The 17,072-nt window shown below is 54.8% G+C and overlaps 3 protein-coding genes across 3 annotated transcripts; 1 reads left to right on the top strand and 2 right to left on the bottom strand.

The window, feature by feature from the left end:
- The first annotated feature begins 279 nt into the window (after positions 1 to 279).
- B0T26DRAFT_253650 (CRM1 C terminal-domain-containing protein) lies at positions 280 to 4,652 on the top strand. Its single transcript, XM_060433996.1, has 11 exons — positions 280 to 485; positions 552 to 581; positions 737 to 809; positions 880 to 951; positions 1,007 to 1,728; positions 1,785 to 2,547; positions 2,611 to 3,081; positions 3,131 to 3,360; positions 3,424 to 3,571; positions 3,624 to 4,044; positions 4,096 to 4,652. The coding sequence occupies exons 1-11, from the start codon at positions 420 to 422 to the stop codon at positions 4,337 to 4,339; spliced, it is 3,240 nt and encodes a 1,079-aa protein (XP_060299099.1). The 5' UTR covers positions 280 to 419; the 3' UTR covers positions 4,340 to 4,652.
- Positions 4,653 to 5,304: 652 nt separating this feature from the next.
- On the bottom strand, positions 5,305 to 5,718 carry B0T26DRAFT_625399 (uncharacterized protein; the record flags this gene model as incomplete). The annotated part of the gene is made up of 1 exon (XM_060436165.1): positions 5,305 to 5,718. A coding segment is annotated over one exon (414 nt), but the record flags the coding sequence as incomplete, so codon positions are not given.
- A 7,714-nt stretch (positions 5,719 to 13,432) lies between these two features.
- Positions 13,433 to 15,137, bottom strand: B0T26DRAFT_740203 (uncharacterized protein; the record flags this gene model as incomplete). The annotated part of the gene is made up of 2 exons (XM_060443819.1): positions 13,433 to 14,040; positions 14,108 to 15,137. The coding sequence occupies 2 exons, from the start codon at positions 15,135 to 15,137 to the stop codon at positions 13,433 to 13,435; spliced, it is 1,638 nt and encodes a 545-aa protein (XP_060299101.1).
- Between the last annotated feature and the right edge of the window lie 1,935 nt (positions 15,138 to 17,072).

The following is a 17,072-nucleotide window of genomic DNA, read 5'->3' on the forward strand; positions in this document are numbered from 1 at the left end:
GGTGGGGTTCGGCCTTCTGAAGCTTTCAACCCGATCCTCAATTCTCATTCCAACTGCATTGCACTTGCACTACACTTACTTTCACATCCGTCATCCCGACCACACCTCACCAGCCCCTCCCCTCTTCCAGGAACCTTAACCGTTCTTTTTGCATCTGTGAAGCATAGCACGCACCTTACAAGACAGACCTCTTTTACCCACGTCCCCTCGGCGACCCATCTACACACACTAGGTAGATTTCTTTTCCCGAATCGCGACCGCGCCTCCGGCCTGTTATCCGTTCCCCTCCCCCCCCTGTCTGCCTGCCTTCGCCGCAGCCGAGCCACGTCTCGATCGAACCCCTTGCCTCTTTCCCCCCACCGAAAATATCGCCGCCGCGGCACTTGGAGAGAGAAGCTCACGCGGCAAGGCGCGACACAATGGCCGTGACTATCGAGGAGTTGGACGCGACCGTCCGGGCCTTCTACGAGGGCCGCGGCGACCAGGTAGACAGCATCCATATCCTCCTGGACGCCTGTTTCGAATACTGACCCTGGGTTTCTCTCGTGCAGCAAAAGGCTGCTCAGGCTGCCCTGAACCAGGCACGTTGATTTCTTTCTCGCCTTCTCTAGTCGTTCCCCCGCTCCCTCTTTGCTTCTTTCTCCCGCTCCTGCCTGTTGTCCGTGAGCCTGCTTTACCCGATACGATTGCGCCCTCTACTACCCGGGAGTCTTTGACTAACTTGCGACGGCTACAGTTCAAGGAGGATCCCGACGCATGGTTGATGGTCGATGGCATCCTTTCGAATGCCACTTACGAGCAAACAAAATGTGCGTGTTCCCACTCGTCACAAACAGCGATGTGCTCCCAGGCAATATCGGGATGCTGACAAACACACAGTTCTGGGCCTGCAGGTACTCGACAATGTGATTATGACGAGATGGAAGGTGCTGCCACGAGAGCAGTGTCAAGGCAAGTTTGCATGCTGGTTCGCGGTGTCAATGGCGGACGCTGACAGACTGGACAGGCATTCGCAACTTCGTCGTGCAGTACATTCTGCAGTGCTCGAACTCAGACGAAGACCTCAAGAAGCACCGCACTCTTCTCAACAAGCTCAACCTCGTTCTTGTCTCGGTCCTGAAGCAGGAATGGCCTCACAACTGGCCCACATTTATCAACGAGATCGTGGCGGCCTGCCACTCCAGTCTTTCCATCTGCGAGAACAATATGATCATCCTGCGCCTTTTGTCTGAGGAGGTCTTCGACTACTCTGCGGAGCAAATGACGTCGACCAAGACTCGCAACCTGAAAACGACCATGTGTGCCGAGTTCTCCCAGATTTTCCAGCTCTGCCAGGAAATCCTCAACACGGCTACACAGCCCAGCCTCGTCAAGGCTACCCTGGAGACGCTCCTGCGCTTTTGCAACTGGATCCCGCTGGGGTATATTTTTGAGACGCCTCTGATCGAGACGCTGCGCACTCGGTTCCTGGACGTTCCAGAGTTTCGCAATGTCACGCTTCAGTGTCTGACCGAGATTGGGGGCCTACAGACGGGCGGCGCCGGCCAACCCAACACCTATGACGAGCAGCTGATCAAGATGTTCACCGAGGTTCTCACCACCATCTCCAATATTATCCCCCTGTCTATGGACCTGAAGAGCACGTATCCGCAGAGCAATTCGCGAGACCAAGAGTTCATCCAGAATCTTGCTCTCTTTCTCTGCAACTTTTTTGGGATGCATCTTCCGGTACTTACCTTGGTTCCCCTCTCTGATGTGTGGCATGGTTGCTGATGTTTTCTTAGCTTATTGAAAATCTCCCCAACCGCGACTTTCTCACCCATGGTCACTATTACCTGATCCGGATCTCGCAGATCGACGACCGCGAGATCTTCAAGATCTGCCTCGACTACTGGCTCAAGCTTGTGCAGGAACTCTACGAGGAGATGCAGTCTATTCCAATCACGGACTTGAACCCTCTCGCCCTGGGCGGCTTGCAGACTGGCGGCGCACCGAATCCGTCTCTGCTCAACAACTACCCTCTCAGAAAACACAAGTACAACGAGATTCTGTCCAACCTTCGAGTCGTTATGATCGAGAAGATGGTCCGGCCTGAGGAAGTTTTGATTGTGGAAAACGATGAGGGCGAAATTGTCCGAGAGTTTGTCAAAGAGACGGACACCGTCCAGCTTTACAAGACGATCCGCGAGTGTCTTGTGTACCTCACCCATTTGGACGTGGTCGACACTGAGCAGATTATGACGGAGAAGCTTGCGCGCCAAGTAGACGGGTCCGAGTGGTCATGGCACAACTGCAACGTGCTGTGCTGGGCTATTGGATCTATATCGCTGGCCATGAACGAAGAGACGGAGAAGCGGTTCCTTGTCACAGTCATCAAGGACCTGTTGGGACTCACCGAGATGAAGCGGGGCAAGGACAACAAGGCGGTTGTCGCCAGCAACATCATGTACATTGTTGGCCAGTACCCCCGGTTTCTGAAGGCCCATTGGAAGTTCCTCAAGACTGTGGTCAACAAGCTCTTCGAATTCATGCACGAGTCTCACGAAGGCAAGTTTCTCTCTACGGACTTTGAGATCTCGCTTCTCAGCAGGCTTTGCTAACTCTTCACAGGAGTCCAGGACATGGCGTGCGACACCTTCATTAAGATTGCTAAGCAGTGCAGGCGCCATTTTGTGGCGCTCCAGCCCAGCGAAAACGAGCCTTTTATCGAGGAGATTATTCGGAACCTGGGCAAGATCACTTGTGACCTGACTCCTCAGCAGGTTCACACGTTCTATGAGGCATGTGGCTACATGGTCGCTGCCCAGGGAAACAGGAACCAGCAAGAGCGGCTCCTGGCTGAGCTGATGAACATCCCCAACGTCGCGTGGGATGAGATCATCAAGCAGGCCACCATCAACCCAGCTATCTTGCAGGACTCGGAAACAATCAAGATCATTGGCAACATCATGAAGACTAACGTATCTGCCTGCTCATCTATTGGGACGTACTTTTTCCCCCAAGTTGGCCGTCTGTACAACGACATGCTCCAGATGTACGCTGCCACGAGCCAACTGATCTCTGAGGCAGTCGTCCGCGAAGGTTGGTGCTTTGAACATGATCTACTCTTCAGATGCTAACTTCTTCTCAGGCGAGATCGCAACAAAGATGCCCAAAGTCCGAGGGCTTCGGACGATCAAGAAAGAAATCCTCAAGCTCGTCGAGGTGTTTGTTGACAAGGCCGAGGATCTGCAGTCTGTTCGGGCCCAGATGGTGCCTCAGCTGCTTGATTCCGTTCTTGTCGACTACAACCGCAACGTCCCCGGCGCTCGCGATGCCGAGGTTCTCAAGGCCATGACGGCTATCATCACAAAGCTCTCGGTATGTCTTTTGCCTTGGTTCAGACCTATGAATTGTTCTGCGAATTAAACTAACCCTAAACAGGCCTTGATGGAGGACCAAGTCCCGGTGATCATGGAGAATGTGTTTGAGTGCACGCTGGAAATGATCAACAAGGACTTCTCAGAGTTCCCCGAGCATCGCGTGGAGTTTTTCAACCTTTTGCGGGCAATCAACCTCCACTGCTTCCCTGGTAAGACACGCGCCGACAATGTGATCTGTTGCAACCTGCTAACCAGCAACAGCTCTCTTGAAACTGGACAACCGCCAGTTCAAGTTTGTCATTGACTCTTGTCTGTGGGCGAGCAAGCACGATAACCGCGATGTGGAAACTGCTGGACTTAACATGTGCCTGGAGTTGATTAACAACATTGCGGAGAAGACGGACGTGCAGACGTCCAACGCCTTCTTTAACCAGTTCTTCCTTACCATCCTGCAGGATGTCTTCTTTGTCCTGACGGACCAGGACCACAAGGCCGGCTTTAAGACGCAGTCCATGCTGCTGATGCGCATGTTCTACTTTGTCCAGCCGGCCGACGGATCGTCGCCCAAGATCCAGGGACCTGTCTACTTGCCGGGCCAGGCCCAGGCCGGGACCGGAAACCGCGAGTTTTTGGGCGAGTTTGTTGGCACTCTGCTTAAGAACGCGTTTAGCAACCTTACCTCGTAAGTTTTGAACGTCTTGACGCGCCGCACCGAGCTAACTGTCGTCGGTAGGGGCCAAATCACGGCCTTCGTCGAGGGTCTGTTCACGCTCAACACGCATTACGAAAAGTTCCGGCTCTCGCTGCGCGACTTTTTGATCTCGCTGAGGGAGTTTGCGGGCGACAACGCGGAGCTGTACCTGGTGGAGAAGGAGCAGCAAGAGAGAGACGCAAAGGCGGCCGAGCACGAGCGACGGTCCAAGGTTAGCGGCCTGCTCAAGCCTTCCGAGTTGGAGCAGGAAGACGATGAGTTGTGATTGGGCGAAGAGCTTCGTGCCGAGTATGCCCCTCTCTCAGGCGAGGGTGGCCAAGCATCGCGGGACACGAGGCCGGACGGCGGCTATGACGGCTGGGAGTTCTACGGGCTATGACTGGCGTTTTTCTTTTTTACTGTTGTTGGCCTACGCCAGGCACGCTTTGAGCTCGGCTACGTCTCAGCATTTTCGTTTTCGCGTGTTTTTCTTCTTCTTGCAATGTAGTATGATACCAAATAGAAAAAGGTACGAGAGCGAGATGGACAGAGACAGGAAGAAAATGAAAGCATTGCAGGTATTTTACGCTGTTGGCTGAGTGTTCGTGGTTGGGCTGTTGCAGACGTCGAGCTTTTGGTAGATGTTGACAGACGTCGAACTGTTGGCTGTGGTTGACAGACGTCGAGCTGTTGAGCGGATGATTATAGTCTTAGGCAGACGTTGACCTGTTAGTAGATATCGAGCTGTTGGTGATAGACGTTAGGCTATTGGCGGGCGTTTGAAGCCTTGGGCAGATAATCGCAATCTTAAATAGAAATTAAGCCGTTGGTAGATCTTGGTAGACGTTGAGCTATTATTAAAAGCTATCAGACCTTGAGCCACTGGTAGACGATTATAAGGTAGACGTTAAGCTATTGACAGGCGACGCAGTCTTGAGCAAACGTTGAGGGGCGGACCATATCCCGCTTGACCATCTTCTGCCTGCTTTTACCTTCGAGAACCTCATCCAACCCCCGCCTCCGCTTCCGTGTCTGATCAAATGCCTCACTCTCCTGTACCAACTTATATAACTGAGTAAAGGAGATGGTAATTACCCCTTTGACCTTTCGGATCCCGGAGTAATCAAGCTTATTACTAAAATCCTTCAGCCAAATCCGGAGGTTCTTTTTGCCATTGACCAAATTCCCATCTGCATTCCGAAAGGTACCCTTGAAGGTCTCTTTTATTGTACGTATCGTTTCTCCGTTTTCCTTGGTCTTATTTGGTCGCCATATTATAACTCTTGCTTCCTTTCCCCGGTACGTAAGGTCGATCCCGATGACAGCCTGGGTTAACCCATTTGAACCTAGGATGTAGTCATTTGCGAGGAATGGTAAATCTTGGTGTTGTTGCGAATGTGAGACCTCCAGGATAACACCAAGCTCTGTCGCATCTTTATGCGCAAACGACCCGTCTGGGTAATGGGAACTACCATCCCTCTCAATCTTGGAACTTCCTGCTGCGTGTACGTCCCGAGCGAAACCGGCAGCGACTTGGTCGTTCCCTCGCTGTATGTCGGTTAACTGCTCTATGACTAGGCGTTCGAATCTTCTGATAACGGCTTCGTGGATAGCGCTCGCCATACGTAGGACGAACTTGGCGAGCTGAGGGAAGTAGTCGTACCTAATCAGAGGTTAGCCAATGCAATGCTTGACAAGGGGCAGCTGGACGAAGAGGGGCAGAGAGACAGAGGGACAAAGTGATAGGCTACCTACTTTGGCCAGCGGTAGTCCCCTTCAGCTTCGAAACGCGCCTCAAAATCCTTGAACTCGTCACGACTGAGGCTGATGCACCACCACTCCTCTTCGACCTCGACTCGGCCACAGATGCGATTGTGGATTTCGTCGATAATCTTATCGACACCCGAGACCGGCAAGCCCACAGACGGTATGGGGGAGGCGGGAGATACTGTCTCTGGGGGCGTTGCCAGGTAGAGATAGCCGATCGAGCTCGGCGATTGTTCTCTTGTTAGCCATGTTGGGCGGATGGCTTGAATGCTGAAGATAGAATGTGCGTATATCTAGGGCGACTGCAAGGAGCAGGGCGCGCTTGCTTGTTGACGACGGAAGGAATAAGTGTTGTAGGGTGATTGCGATAAGTAGTTCGCTTGTTAACGAAGGAAGGTGTTATAGAGCGATTGCTTGTTGACGACGGACCCCGCCAAAAATGTAGTGTTTTGGGGTGCCGAGATTAGCGGGTCCAAGCTACCAAGAACGGCACCCCAAATAGCGATACGGACCAACAATTAAATAGGGGCTAATTATTTAGGGTGTGATCTTCTCCCTAGAAAGGGGCTCAGAAAGCTAGCGCCAAAAATGACGGTACTTTGGAGAAAGTGGGCTAATTTTTTACCTAAGTCAATTCTGGGTTTTGGAAAGCTCGGAAATGGTCGCGCATGGTCACGTGGTGTGCACCCTTTTCTATTGGTTCAAAAACTTAAGCGAGTTGATTTGGCCCGTGCGGGACGGCGGAAATTTTAGGACGAAATGGTTCCTAGAAGTTTCAGGGATTTTTTTCGTCCTGTTCTTTTCCAAGGCGGCCCGTGCGCCAGAAAGCTGAAAAGAATTGAGGTTAAATTCGCACAGGGTACCCCACTCTAGGAGGGTGGCTCTAATAGCCGTGTACCGCCATTTCTAGGGACGGCTTTCCGAGCCTTTTTTCAGGGAAAAAGATCACACTCTAAGTGTTAGGCGCAAGGACGTAGAGTCGCGGGGATGATGTAATGCCGCGCTAAACCAAATGAGGAGAGTTGGGGGAGGGCGCCATTCCCGGAGCGTGCAGCACCGTATTCGCTATTACATATTATATAGGTAGGTATATATGCAGGTATGTAAGTTAGGTAGGTAGGTATGTATATTTGCAAATGCAAGTCCAGAGGGCGCGGAAGATAGAAGGGACGGGCGGCGCAGACAGATTACAGAAGCAGATAAAAATAGCCGCCGCCGTTGTTGCACTGGGCCGGCGGAAGGTTGGGGAGGGGCGCACAACTCGCGCGCGTCTTTCCTTTAGCACTTACACGCACGCGCGCGGACCTAGATAGGCGGTTGGGAAAGGACTCGAGAAAAAAGGGACAAGGGGCCCGAGCGACGAGCTAGTCATTTCGAGCCAAAGAGACCGACACACGACTTACAAGACAGCCAGCGGGCGGCGCTTGGAAGAACCAACCCCCGAGGCTTTATTTTTGTTGTTTCGTTATAGAGTGTAGAAAGAAACCACCGTCGCATACTCGTCTTTTTTCCTCTGCCCGTCCTCACCTTGCCTGTTCCGAGCGAATGTGCAGCAGAGCGAGTGGCAATATCGAGCCGCCGCGCGTAGACACACACACACCGATCTAACCTTTGGCTGCTGCAAGACATACTGCGCTGCCGATCGGTTCCCCGATCAAGATGCGGTTGCGGAAAAGAATGGGGCCAGGACCCCCATTGAGCCGCTCAACATGGCAAGACTGCAATCTTGGAAATATCGTGGGACGCATTTTGCCTATCCGGATCCCGGCCGTCGAGTTTTGCGCTCGATTAACCGTGCCTCTCAATCGACCGGCTGGGGGTCAAGGTTTCTCCAGCTCTCCGCGTTACTGTGGGCGGGAAATTTGTAAATTGTAAAACTTTTCACACGCGGGACGCCTGACATAAACGAGAGAGGAGCTAGGGCAGCAGCGAGGACGATTCCATTACCGATTTGGGACTTGTCGTCTTGTTGGGGCCAAGCTGCTGCTGCGTCGTCTGCACTTCTGGAAGCGGCCCGAGAGGAGAGGGATGATGGCGCGCTGACAAAACTTGGGACCGAGAAACGGAACAATGGGGTGTGTGGCTCCTGGGCCGAATATGGTGTAGACTGTAGAGTGCTGTACGTACTGACTGAAAGATGTGGGCGGCGCGGCATGGCATAGACGAGGGGATTGCAAATTGCTGTCGATCCCAGAGAAGCGAGCCCGCGTGTTTCCCACGACGCGCCGGCGCCGGCGCCCGCTCGACAGAGATCAGCAAGGGAGGGGAAAGGACAAGGACAAGGCCCGACGGCAAGACGCCCCAGCAAATACCGTGCCGCCTGCGTGTCTCACCGAGTAGCGTGCTCTGCAATTTGCCTGTCAAGCGAGCGAGACGGGGCCTGCGTCTGGCAGCGAACCCACGTGGTGGTCGTGGTTCACTGCTCATCACTTCCTGCCCTCGACAGCAGCCACTCTATGGCCGGACCCGCGCCGAGTGGCCATCTGTGCCGGCCAGATCTGATCGATCTGGCCCGCTCTTGGCTGGCTCGGCCTTGCTCTCGTGCTTATAAGCGCCAGCCAACGACTTTCTGCTCTATAGCGCACCCCCGCCCATCATATGATAATGCATCATATGTGACGACAGCTAAGCAAGCCTTAGTCTAGCAGGTAGGGGCACGAGCAGCCCGAGCTCAGTCGCACAGGCACCCTCTCGGGTATCCGGCCAATCCAGAGCACGCAGCCCTCTGCGAGCAAGAGAGGGTCGGCTTAGTGGTGGGTGGCCGTCGGCATGCCGAAAAGCGTCGAGCCGCATGAGACGCTTGGGTAGTCCGGGCGGCGCTGAGAGGTCCAAACTGCCTGCTCTGCGAGTGTTTCGGAGGGTGCGGCTAGCTGGTCTCTCGGGTTGCAAACATCTGATTGCCTCTGCAGAGTAGCATCCACGACTTGCCGCGGTTGACAGAGCGGCCGGCAGCGGCTTGATTTGCCTCGTAGGGTCGCATCCTCTCGTCCATGTCTCGGAGACTGCCGTGTCGCATGCTCCGAGTTTCGAACGGGACCGACAAAGCCTCGTTTGGGCGAGTGGTGCTGGTGTAGAGGTAATGTGGAAAAGAGACTGGCTGGCGAATGTTTGTTTCGTGGTTTGGCTCGCAATGGAGAGGCGAGAACAAATAAACTGGCGGCTCCAGCAGTTTGATACGATACGGCACGACAGCTATGACGCTTGTGGTGCGGCCATGTGAGACGCGGCTCGTCGGACGTCGATAGCCCAATCCGTAGGCGTTCGCCCGATGCGAACTCTGACAAATTCCTCCATTCCCGTCCGGAGACGCGGGCCCGCGTACCGGCTCGGGCTCGGGTCCGAGGAGCAGACGCAGACGCAGACGCAGTATCATGTCATGGCCGCGTGGGGTGCAATTGCATTGCAATGCGCTGGATTCAGTCTTCCCGAGCAGTTGAGCAGAGCGGCAGAGCTGTCCGTTAATCCATGGCCATGTTCCATACCTACCGACCGAATAGTCCCGTGCGGATACCGAAGAGGGTATTCGTACTGTAAGAGGTATTAACGGATAGATGTGCACAGCTGTGGATATTAGGATTGTGACATAGGGACGCAGCGTAGGATGGCTGGCGACTTTTGGATACGGGTGCCTGAAGGCCAGTGATTCGCCGCCTCGAGGCAGAGTCGGACTGGCTGGCTTTCTTTGGCGAAGACGCCAGAGTTTTGGACTTCCCTGCGGTTGGGATGGGTGGGTGGTCCAGTCCCATTTTAGCGTTGCCGAGTGCGGCTCGCAGATTAAATAAAGAACGCTGCACACACCCACAACCCACCACCCTCTTCTTGTACCTTTCTATACGTACCTTATTCTTTTTCTCTTGTCTCTTTTCTCTTAATTCTGCTTGATCGTGCTTGGGACGGGGAATCATTAGGCAGACCAAGATATGATTAGACACCTCCAGTTGCGTGTCTGTGTGCGGTGCGGTTGTCTTGTCCAGACCCATAGTGTTGAAAGTACAGAGGTACCTCCGCACTTTCTGCACTTGTTGGAGTTGTTGTTGATTGTTGTTCTGAGTTTGGTTTGGTCCAGCGTCCGTGGGCAAGCCCTGGCCGTGTGTGTTACCCCCTTCGTCGATGGCGCCAAACCGTTTTCGGGTTTACCCCAGCCCTTCAGGAGCCCAGCAGCTGAAGACCCCCGTTGCAGGGGTGTCTCTGCGCAGCCCTATATTAAGTAACGTCATCCGCCCCTCAACGTCACGTCGTACTCGTCGCAAATGCACCGCGCCTGACCCCAGGGCCTAGGCCGCTCGCAGTTTCACACCATGCCTGCTTATTATAAGGGGGGGAGCTTCTTTTTTGCCCTCTAGGGCTGGCTAGCAGTAGTGCTGTTGGCTGCTGCCCTCAAGGTCGGGTATTCATCCGTAATAAGGTAAGTCTGGTTTGCCTGCCTGCCTGCCTGCCTGCCTGCCTGCCTCTTGGCTAGGTTGGCCCGTCTCCCTTTGGATGCGACGCTCCTGCAGCCGTGCGCGCAGCGAATAAGAAATTGCCCGACATCCTCATCGAGAAGCCCAGACCGAGTCCTTCTTGGTTGAGAGGCGCGCTGCTTGCTTGCCTGCTGGCTGGCTTATACTTCTCCTCAAGCACCTTTGATGCGTAGACGAAGACATAATTATGCCCAGTCTGTGCTCCGTATCCGTAAATAATCCCGGCTGAGACCACTTAAATAGTAAACTCCAGCCTGGACTAATTGGGTAGGGGGTGTGGCTTGCTTTTCGCGTCGGGGGCTTGACTGTTGTCCTCGCATGGGCATGTTTCTGGTTTATTTTAACTCTCGACGTCTCGCCCGAGGGAGGTGGGTAGGTAAGTTACTCCTTCGCCTCGAGTGTTTAGTTTTCCTTGACGCATAGCTTCTGTCGTTAAGAATAGAATAGGAAGATCAAAAGAGAGAGAAAACTGTTCCATTTCCTCTGTGCACCATCAGCCGCTCGAGACGTAGATCAGTCTCCCGTTCCTGTATCGCTTTGACCTGTCCAGACTTGGCTCTGGCTGGCTCGGGGGTTGCAACTTTTTTTTGTTGTTGCTACGCAGTACAGCTCTCTGTAACTTCCGTTGCTGGCCTTGCAATCAATCAGTAATGGGCGGGATGTGATGTGATTGATGTGTTGAGAGGCTGTGTGTGGGTGGGTGGTTGGGAAGGGTTGGGATCTCGGTGGCTGACACGCGCTGTGCGGGGCCGAGCCGCGGGGAACCTACAACGGAAACGCCCATCACTTCCCAATTCTCGCAATTCCCACCGATGGTGGAAAAGGGGAAACCCGAACGACTTACACTCGTGGACGGCTGTGTCCCGTACGCGGCGGCTAGTACTTTACGGACACCGGAGTCACCTGTGCAGTGCTCTATCCACCTAGGTGACCGACTCCAATTACCTTAGACGAGGTAGCTTAGCGACTAGTAGGGACCTGCCCGGTAGGTTAATCAATTCCCTAGTGGGTACGAAATCTCTAGGGACTCAGGGAGTGTCGGTTCACAGACGCGACGGCGCTTGGAAGAAAAGGAGAAATCTCACCACCAGAGCTGACATCCGCGGCGGCCTCAGGCCTTGGCGGTCACACTCTCCAGTCTCCTCCTCTTTTGCCTCCACCCCTGGTTCATGACCATGACCTTGTCCATGTCCATGTCCCTGTCTGCATGTGTCTGGTGCGACCGAATGCGGGACCGCGGGCTTGACGAGAGGAGAGAGAGGGAGAGAGGGAGAGAGCATCTGAAAGAGGGGTTTTTGGCGTTTTCTTTTTTGCTTACATTTTTTTTTCTTCTTTTCTTTTCTCCTTGGTCTAAACCCCACCTACCTTCACCTGGTATATACAGTACCCATGTGAGAAGCGGGCGCGCAGACCGCGCTATAAATTTTTTTTTTTTTTTTTTAAAAAAAGGGCGTTTCCTGGCACCTCACTTCCTTCCCCGACGTAATGTACAAAATAGGGGGGTGGTTGATTGCAGGACACTTGTGTGGGGAGCAATTCTTCCCAAAACGGAAGCGGGCATGAAGGGGAGTCGTTTCTTCCCAGGTTGTTAGCCAGCCAGCAACTTGCAGTGCATCAGCCAGCCAACCAGCTGGAGCCTGGAGCAGAGCAGCAGGAGCGATTAGCTCCTGCTCGCGAGTCGCGACCCGGACCCCGATTTGAAGCAAGAGCACGAATATGGAAAGAGTCTGATTGTTGTGTGTAGCATTACCCTAACTAGTTCAAGGGCAGTCACTCCCGTCACTGTGACGGGGTCCTTGCCCTCCCAGGCCAGACAGACCCTTCAGCCCTGTGCGATCGGCGGGACTCTTAACGCAGCACCAGTATAATATCCTACAGTAGCGAGAGGATCCAAAGCGTTAAAAATATGTTTTCTCTATATTCTCTTTATACTGCCATTCTTCCTCCATGTAGGGTATCATTCATCGTAGGTACTCCACAAACAGACTGAGTAAACCCGGACCCAGCCAAACAGGAAAGTCCTCTCAAGCTTTTTCACTAGGCACCATTCAAGGAGACATTAGATGCGCTGTGTATCCGTACTAGGGCTCCTTCTCTTCCATCCTGTCCCGCTTTGCCTTCACACTTCCATCCTCTTGGGTGTAGTGTGAATCGGGAGCCCCGCTGCAGCCACGGGAGCGGTTGGAACAAAACGAGAGGGAAAAAAAAAGAAAGGAAAGATCTACGGGCCGGTTATGCCCGCCATTCCCATGTTGAACAAATGCTAGACCCCCCTGCTATGGCTTGGCTTGGCCTGGTGTGATCTGATCTGTTGCGGCTCATACCCGAGAACGAAGAAAAGGAATCTGGAACCAAAACCGAAAACTCCAATTGTCTGAGCCGTTCGTCTCTTCATTTTTGTTCATCCGTAGTAACTGACCAACCCCGGGCCGCCTCGCCTTCCGGATCTGCCGCCGTTTCCATTTCGTAAAACATTACATAAAAGTACACATGACCATGATTTTGCTGTAGATTTAGTACAAGTATTCACAGAATACACACTGATGAATATGCAGGGGGAAAAGAGAAGAAAAAAGAGAGGGGGGAATGAACAAAAAATGACAAAAAAGAATAGGCAAAACTGCCGTGGATGCAAGAAGAAATTGGTACGGAAAGAAAAGAAGAAGCAGACAAAAGTAACGTCGTCGACGTCACCGCAGGTTTGCAGTCAGAAAGAAGAAAACCCTCCGAGTAGCAGCCCCCGCACATTCAATCTGCCTGCACATACTGTGTGCCGCTGTGACTTGACAGAAGCGTTTTCGATGGCTGAATGCAAAGACATTGATTGCGCGCCCAGCCCGAACTGAATTTCCCGCAAAGTTGGCGAATGCGACCGCGTCTTCGGAAGGAGGCTAGTAGTAGCCGGCAGAGAATGGACGAAATTTCCTCCTCGAGCCAACAGTTTCGCGGATTCCGTCCGATCCACGCCTCGTTCCACATGCCCCCGAAGGCCGAGACGGGGGTATTGCTTCCAGTTTTCGCCAATTCGGTCTCAATTAGCGTTGCCGGAAGGGGCTCTAGGGTAGGCGATGCCGGTCGTTGGGACCGCTGCTCGCTAACGTTAGCATGCCCGGGGGGGGCCAGGGAGGCTGAAACATGGATGAAATTAAGGTTCAGTCGTTATCTCCTGGCTGCGTGGCTGTCGATCCTAGCACTCCACCGCGCGCTTTTTCTTCCAACGACCGTGGGGAATTCCTGCCGTCGCCTTCACCACCGTGTTGGCCCCTCATGCCCGGTGGCCCAGCTAGAGCTGCGAATTGTGCTGTCGCCCGCGGCGACTGCGGAGCGTCGGACAGGAGCGACGAAACCGAGTGGGCGCCCGCCCGTGCTCGCGCTTGTTGCGGCTGTGGTCCTTGTCCCTGTGCCTGCTGGTGCTGGTGCTGATGCTGATGCTGTTGCGGATGCTGTTGCTGATGCTGCGGATGCTGCTGCTGCTGGTGATGCAAAAAGGAAAATGACTCGCCGCCATCCCTGTGCATAGGCGACGCCTCTCGCGGCGCCCCAAAGCTGCCGCTGCCACTCTCCCCACGCCCCCTCCCACCAGCGCGGTATGATCCCAGGTCACTTCGCTGCCGCGAGTGGCCCCTCCTGCGTCCCGGTGGGGGGTTTGACAGACCCACGCTGTGCGAAAATGGTGGCGACCGGAGTCGCTGTGATGCGCCCGGCGGCGGCACCGGTGGCTGCGGTCCAGGGGCTTTCCGCTTCCGTGGCGACTCACCTACTGCGTGGATGAGCCTGTTAGCTCACGCCTGTCCCTCAAGCGCGCAATTTGTTTTTGGACGACGAACCTGAGGGCGTGCCAGGCTGGTCGGTCCCGCTCCGTGCTCCTCCCCCTCCTCCTCCCTGGCTTGCCGGCGGCTGCCAGTGATGGAAGTAGATTGACGGCGACGGTTGCGACTCCGGTTGCGACTGAGACTGGACAATTCCCGGGTGGGAAGCCGACGGGGTTGCTCCTGGCCCTCCCGGTCCTCCCGGGACGTTGGTGTTTAAGCTCGGGAGATTTGATACCCCGCCGTGAGATCGCCCTCCCATCGGTCCAGGCATGCTCTGTCCCCGAGGCCTGGTTGGGGACCCCGGGTAGCCAGGCATGTACGCGCTTGGAGGTCCTTGTCCCGAACCCGGCGTCGAAGGAACCCCTCCCGAGGTGGGATACTGGGCGTATGTCTGGGCTTGCGAGTCTCGCCTCTGGTGTTCTGGGGAGATCGGCCCGGGTGGCATCAGTGCTGGCGGGTGTTGCTGCTGCTGAGACTGCGAGAGCACGTATTGCTGCGCCCATTCCAAGGCAGCTTGAGAAATGACTCCCCCGCTCATCCCCGCAAACACGACGGGAACCATGGGTGGCGGAATCCCGCCCTGCAAAGATGTCCGCAGGATATCGTGCTCCATCCTCCTCTGCTCGAGGCGGTAGCTCTCCTGTCGCGTTTTCTCTTCCTCTTGCCTTCTCTTCTCCTCCTCGGCCTTGGCGAGCAGCCAAGCTCGCATTGACTCCTCTGACACGTGCTGCCATGAGGGAGCGGCCGGGAACTGACCCAGAGACTGGCTTTGGGGAGGTGGTGGTAGAGGAGGAGCTTGGGAAGGCCCGGATCCAGAAGGCGGCTGAACCGGAGTCAGGGCCGCCGGCGGAGGCAAGCCACGGTGAGGCGCAGACATGGACTGACCGGGCGGGCTGCTGCTTCGGAAGATGGCGAGCGTCGCTTTCTGTTGTTGCACAAAATCCTGAAATACTAACGGGGGAGAAGGTCGGGAGGTGCTCGGCGGGGTAGGTAGATCATGGACGGATCTGTAGCCGTACTGCACTGGCTTGTTGATGGTAAGCATCCTTATGTAAGTGTAGGGCGTGGCAGCAGAGGAGGGAAGAAGAATATGCCGCTTTTGCGGAGGCTGTGGGGGGGGAGAGGGGCGGAGGGCTAGGGAGCCATGGGGCATCGAGTGTTTTTAGAGCAGCAGCGAGGTCAAGACTGGGAGGGCAGAAGAGGTGGAAATAACCTTTGGAGGCGGAAGCTGGAGGTGGCGGCCAGCCCAGTGGGAGTGGGAGAGAAGAAAATAGGTGGGGCGTGTGGTGATGAAACGTCGAAGTGACAAAGCTCACGCTCATTTGCCCATTAAGTACTTGCTTAGATATGAAATGGGCGGAATCGGCTGAAGGTCGAGCAAGTCCCGGAGCAGGGAAAGCAACTGCACTACAAAAGAAAGGCGGAGCTAGAGCGGCAGAGGCGAGGGGGACCCTGGCTCCGTAGTCTCTGTGCCCCGTCCCGATGTCCCTCCCTTCCCTCCTGTAGGGGCCCGCGCCGGTTCGGACGATGTCGACGTCCAGAAAGGGTCCAGAAGCGGCAGCAAGGGCCAGGTGTGAATGGAGAACGGGTCCACACGACGGGAAGAGACAAGAAGGAGAATGGGAAGAAAAAAAAAGGATTTGGAAACCAGTGACAGTTTACTGTTTAGGCAAGTAGCCGAGCGGGAAACAATGTGGAGAAGAGGACGTGCCCCGGGTTATTTCATTTGGAAGCGGTGCGTATCAGAAGAGATTGACACAAGGGTGTGAAGGAGATCGAGCACTAAGACCAGCTGAGGGGTTCCCCGGACCTGGAGATGTTGGACAGAGCAGAGGCCGGCCGGCAAGAGGGAGAGATGTACTACGTATGAAGAAAAACGGGGACGACAGGACGGTCCAGGACAAGTGACAAGTCGACGGCGGCCAAGGTTGGGAGCGTGGTAAGGAACATGAAAACAGCAGACATCGAGATACACGGCAAGCATGCCGGGAAGCCAAGATGCTAGGAATCTGGGGGAGTGAGGATTTGCAGGGACCCGCGCAAAATATGGCTTCCTAGCCATCGATCCTTAGTCTTGACCGTTGCTAGACCCCGAGGCCCCTGGTATGGTGGTTACGGTGGTGGTGCTAGTTGTGGTGGAGGTGGAGGTGGAGCTGGAGGTGGATGTGGTAGTGAAGAGGGCCGCCTGCCCACGCCACCGGGATCATGAGTGACAAGGCTGTCTGGCTGGCTGGCTCTGGCCGGGCAGCTTGTTGTAATGGGCATGGCAGAGGAGGTGGGTTGAGCAGTCTGTTTTTAGTATACTGTATTAGGGCCCTGTCATTTCTTTTCCTTCTTGTTACAGGACCTAGAGCGGACGTGGGCCGTGTGAGGAGCGCAGGGCCGCTAGCCGGGGTGTGCCTTGATTGATGCATGGCAGATCCTCAGAGACGGCGGGCAGGATGACGAAGGCGGATAGCGAATCAACGCAACTGTCTCTGGGAGGGGTGCGGGTAGCAAGCCCTTGGTGACGATACCAGTGAAGAGCCAAGGTACAGAGCGGGTGCAGAATCCCCTCCCACCCTTCCGTAGCTTACCTTAGCTACCTGTTGCTGTATGTACTCCGTGCGCCCGAGTTAGCACAAGGCCGTTGAGTCATGTCAAATCTTGGTGGCTCCGAAGCCTGAGCTGCCTAATGCGGATGGCTTCGTCCAGGCCGCCACGAGGGAGAAAAGCATGGCAGCGTTGGACAAAAGACGGGAGAGTGCGTCCCGAAATGCGTGTGTATGGATGTATGTCTGTCTGTACGTACAATACGTACTATGTAGTGTACGGCCTTGGAGCACGAAAGGGCTGGCTGATAGACAGGTGCCACATTGAGAGAAAGAATCTCACTGTCTCAGCAGCAAGCCAAGCCCACGACTAGATTGTGACTGATTGGGGAGCATCGATGCTGGCTCGCCCAGGGACCTGGCAGCCGAAGCAAGACCGTTGGGTTCGG

Source organism: Lasiosphaeria miniovina, assembly GCF_030549165.1.
Source record: "Lasiosphaeria miniovina strain SMH2392-1A chromosome Unknown B0T26scaffold_3, whole genome shotgun sequence".
In the NCBI taxonomy this organism is placed as follows: domain Eukaryota; kingdom Fungi; phylum Ascomycota; class Sordariomycetes; order Sordariales; family Lasiosphaeriaceae; genus Lasiosphaeria; species Lasiosphaeria miniovina.

Coding starts and splice junctions, on each gene's coding strand:
- B0T26DRAFT_253650 (XM_060433996.1), top strand. CDS start 420: ATGGCCGTGACTATCGAGGAGTTGGACGCGACCGTCCGGGCCTTCTAC. Junction 3,361..3,423: donor CTATCATCACAAAGCTCTCG/GTATGTCTTTTG, acceptor AACCCTAAACAG/GCCTTGATGGAGGACCAAGT. Junction 3,572..3,623: donor CAACCTCCACTGCTTCCCTG/GTAAGACACGCG, acceptor AACCAGCAACAG/CTCTCTTGAAACTGGACAAC.